Source organism: Terrapene carolina, unplaced genomic scaffold (genome assembly GCF_002925995.2).
Source record: "Terrapene carolina triunguis isolate 2854851 unplaced genomic scaffold, T_m_triunguis-2.0 Scaffold8334, whole genome shotgun sequence".
NCBI lineage: Eukaryota > Metazoa > Chordata > Testudines > Emydidae > Terrapene > Terrapene triunguis.
The window spans coordinates 1-2,071 of record NW_020672685.1 but is presented as its reverse complement, the minus strand read 5'-3'; the positions used below and the strand labels follow the sequence as shown (position 1 = coordinate 2,071).

Genomic DNA, 2,071 nt, shown 5'->3' with positions numbered 1-2,071 from the left:
TGTCCTGGCCAGACCCCAATTCTGCCCCCTGCAGTTACCAGTGGTGATGAAATCCCCCTTCACTTCCTGTCCTAAACTGCTGTGCAGTGCGGCTGTGAAATGGCTACTGTGCTGCACCCCAACTATAGCCGTATTTGTACACCAGGCAAGGGGGCCATGTATAACCAGCCCCCTGCCCCACCCCAGATGTGGCTGCATGTCAGTACCAGGCGAGGGATCTTTGTATGAGCAGTCCCCTGGCCCAACCCCAGAGGTGGCTGCATATGAGCACTGGGTGCGGGTTCCCTGTATAAACAACAAGCACACCCTACCCCAGAGGTGGCTGCATGGCAGCGAGTGGTGTCCAGCCTCACCTTGTCTCTCCAGAGACTCTTTCCCGTACTGGACAAAGCTCTTGATCTCATTGACACACGTTGTTCTCAGGAGAAACTGAAGCGTGATGGCTGCGCCCTTATTCCAGTTGAGACGCTCCCGGACGTAGAGAGCCAGCTTGTCCCTCTGCCGAGCGACCCATTTGCCTGCCACCGCATCAAAGCTGATGAAGTCCTCCCCGTTCACTCCGATATCATAGAATCCCCTCGAGGTGCCGTTGGGGTGCAGCTCGCAGCCGAGGGAGCCCTGGGTAACAAAGGGGTCTGGAACAGGAAGGGCAGGGGGACGAGGACGGGTGTCCGGAGGTCACAGGAGGGGGCAGAAACAGAGAGCCGGGGGGAATAAAGATATAACATCAGGTGCCATGAGGATGTTGGGCCACAAGACGGTGGCAGGATTGTTGGGTGGCCCTGGTTGGAGTTAAGGGTAAGTTGCAGTTTCTGTTTAAAGCTGATTTTTCACGTGCATAGTCAGATCGGCTGGAAAATCGCTGTGTTAAATCGGTGCCTGAGGCACAGTTTGTGGTGTAAATTTGGGGCCCCTTGGTCACAGGGTTGCTGAGATACAGACCCCGCCCAAATGACCTGCTTTTCAAAGGGTCAGGGTACATGTCAGGAAAGACCAGGAGCCTCGGCTCAGGGAGTGGGACGTGGGGCCTTTCCCCTCTAGGAAGTGCAGGCTACAATCTGGCCCCAGAGCTGGGTGGAGTATGGGACATGGGTGTTTCCCCTCTGGGGGACGCCGGCTCCAATCAGCCAAAGGGCCAGGGACTGGCTGTCTTGCCCCCAATGACACACTCAGTGGCTGTGGTGAGTGTGTCAGTTCTCAGCACCCCAGGTGGGTGGGGGGAGGGATCCCCTCAGACCGCTCCATACTCACAGCCCTTTCCCTGCTGCTGGGCTATTCTGTTCACAGTCCGGTTGAAGTCGAACAGGTAATAATGGATCAGCAGCTCCAGGTCCTGCCACTGCTTCGGGGTCAGGCCCTGCTGGGCCCAGGGCTGCAGGAAGCGGATCTCGCAGGTGCTGCAGTCCAGGGAGTGGGTCTCCAGGTTGCCCAGCAGGGCCATCCCCTGCATGTCCGTGGAGCTGGTGTTGTGGAAGACATCGATGTGGAGCAGCCGGAGGGTGACAGACGGTGGTGGGAGAGGAGGGGAGGCTGGGGCAGGGGGCAGGAAACAAGTGGAGGATAAAGCGGGTGGGGAGAGAGATTAATGAGTCTCTGTCCCATAAACAATCCTGCACTACGGGGTCACCCTGCTGATCCCTAACCTGCCTCCCCCGTCCTACTCCCCCAGTCAGGATCACTAGCCCAGCGTGGTACTTCCCCACCCTGGCCGTAGTATTACACCATCCCCACGCATCCTGGCAGCAAAAACAGCAGGGGGGGTCCCCACTTACCGGCCAGGGCCCCCCATGCCCAGGGGAGGAGCAGCAGAGGGAGCAGCATCCCGGCAGGGGAAGGGGGATCCGGGCTCTGGCGGGCGTCAGGGCAGCGAGACGAGGGGCCCAGGATCCCCAGGTGCTTTCAGTTCCTCCGCAGCCCACACGCCTCTCAGACCGTCAACTTCTCTTTTTCTCTGTGTCTGCTCAGCTCTGTCCCCGCAGCTGCCAGCCCTGAGCCAATGAGGGCAGAGTGAGTCGGGGAGCGGAGGCAGCGCGGGACGGGGATCCCTGGCAGCAAGGTCAGAAGGACCAGG

The 2,071-nt window shown here is 59.6% G+C and overlaps 1 protein-coding gene across 1 annotated transcript; it reads right to left on the bottom strand.

Annotated features, from left to right (window-relative positions):
• Positions 1–353: 353 nt before the first annotated feature.
• LOC112121203 (antigen-presenting glycoprotein CD1d-like) lies at positions 354–1,530 on the bottom strand (the record flags this gene model as incomplete). The annotated part of the gene is made up of 2 exons (XM_024220256.2): positions 354–635; positions 1,252–1,530. Coding segments are annotated over 2 exons (561 nt in total), but the record flags the coding sequence as incomplete, so codon positions are not given.
• Between the last annotated feature and the right edge of the window lie 541 nt (positions 1,531–2,071).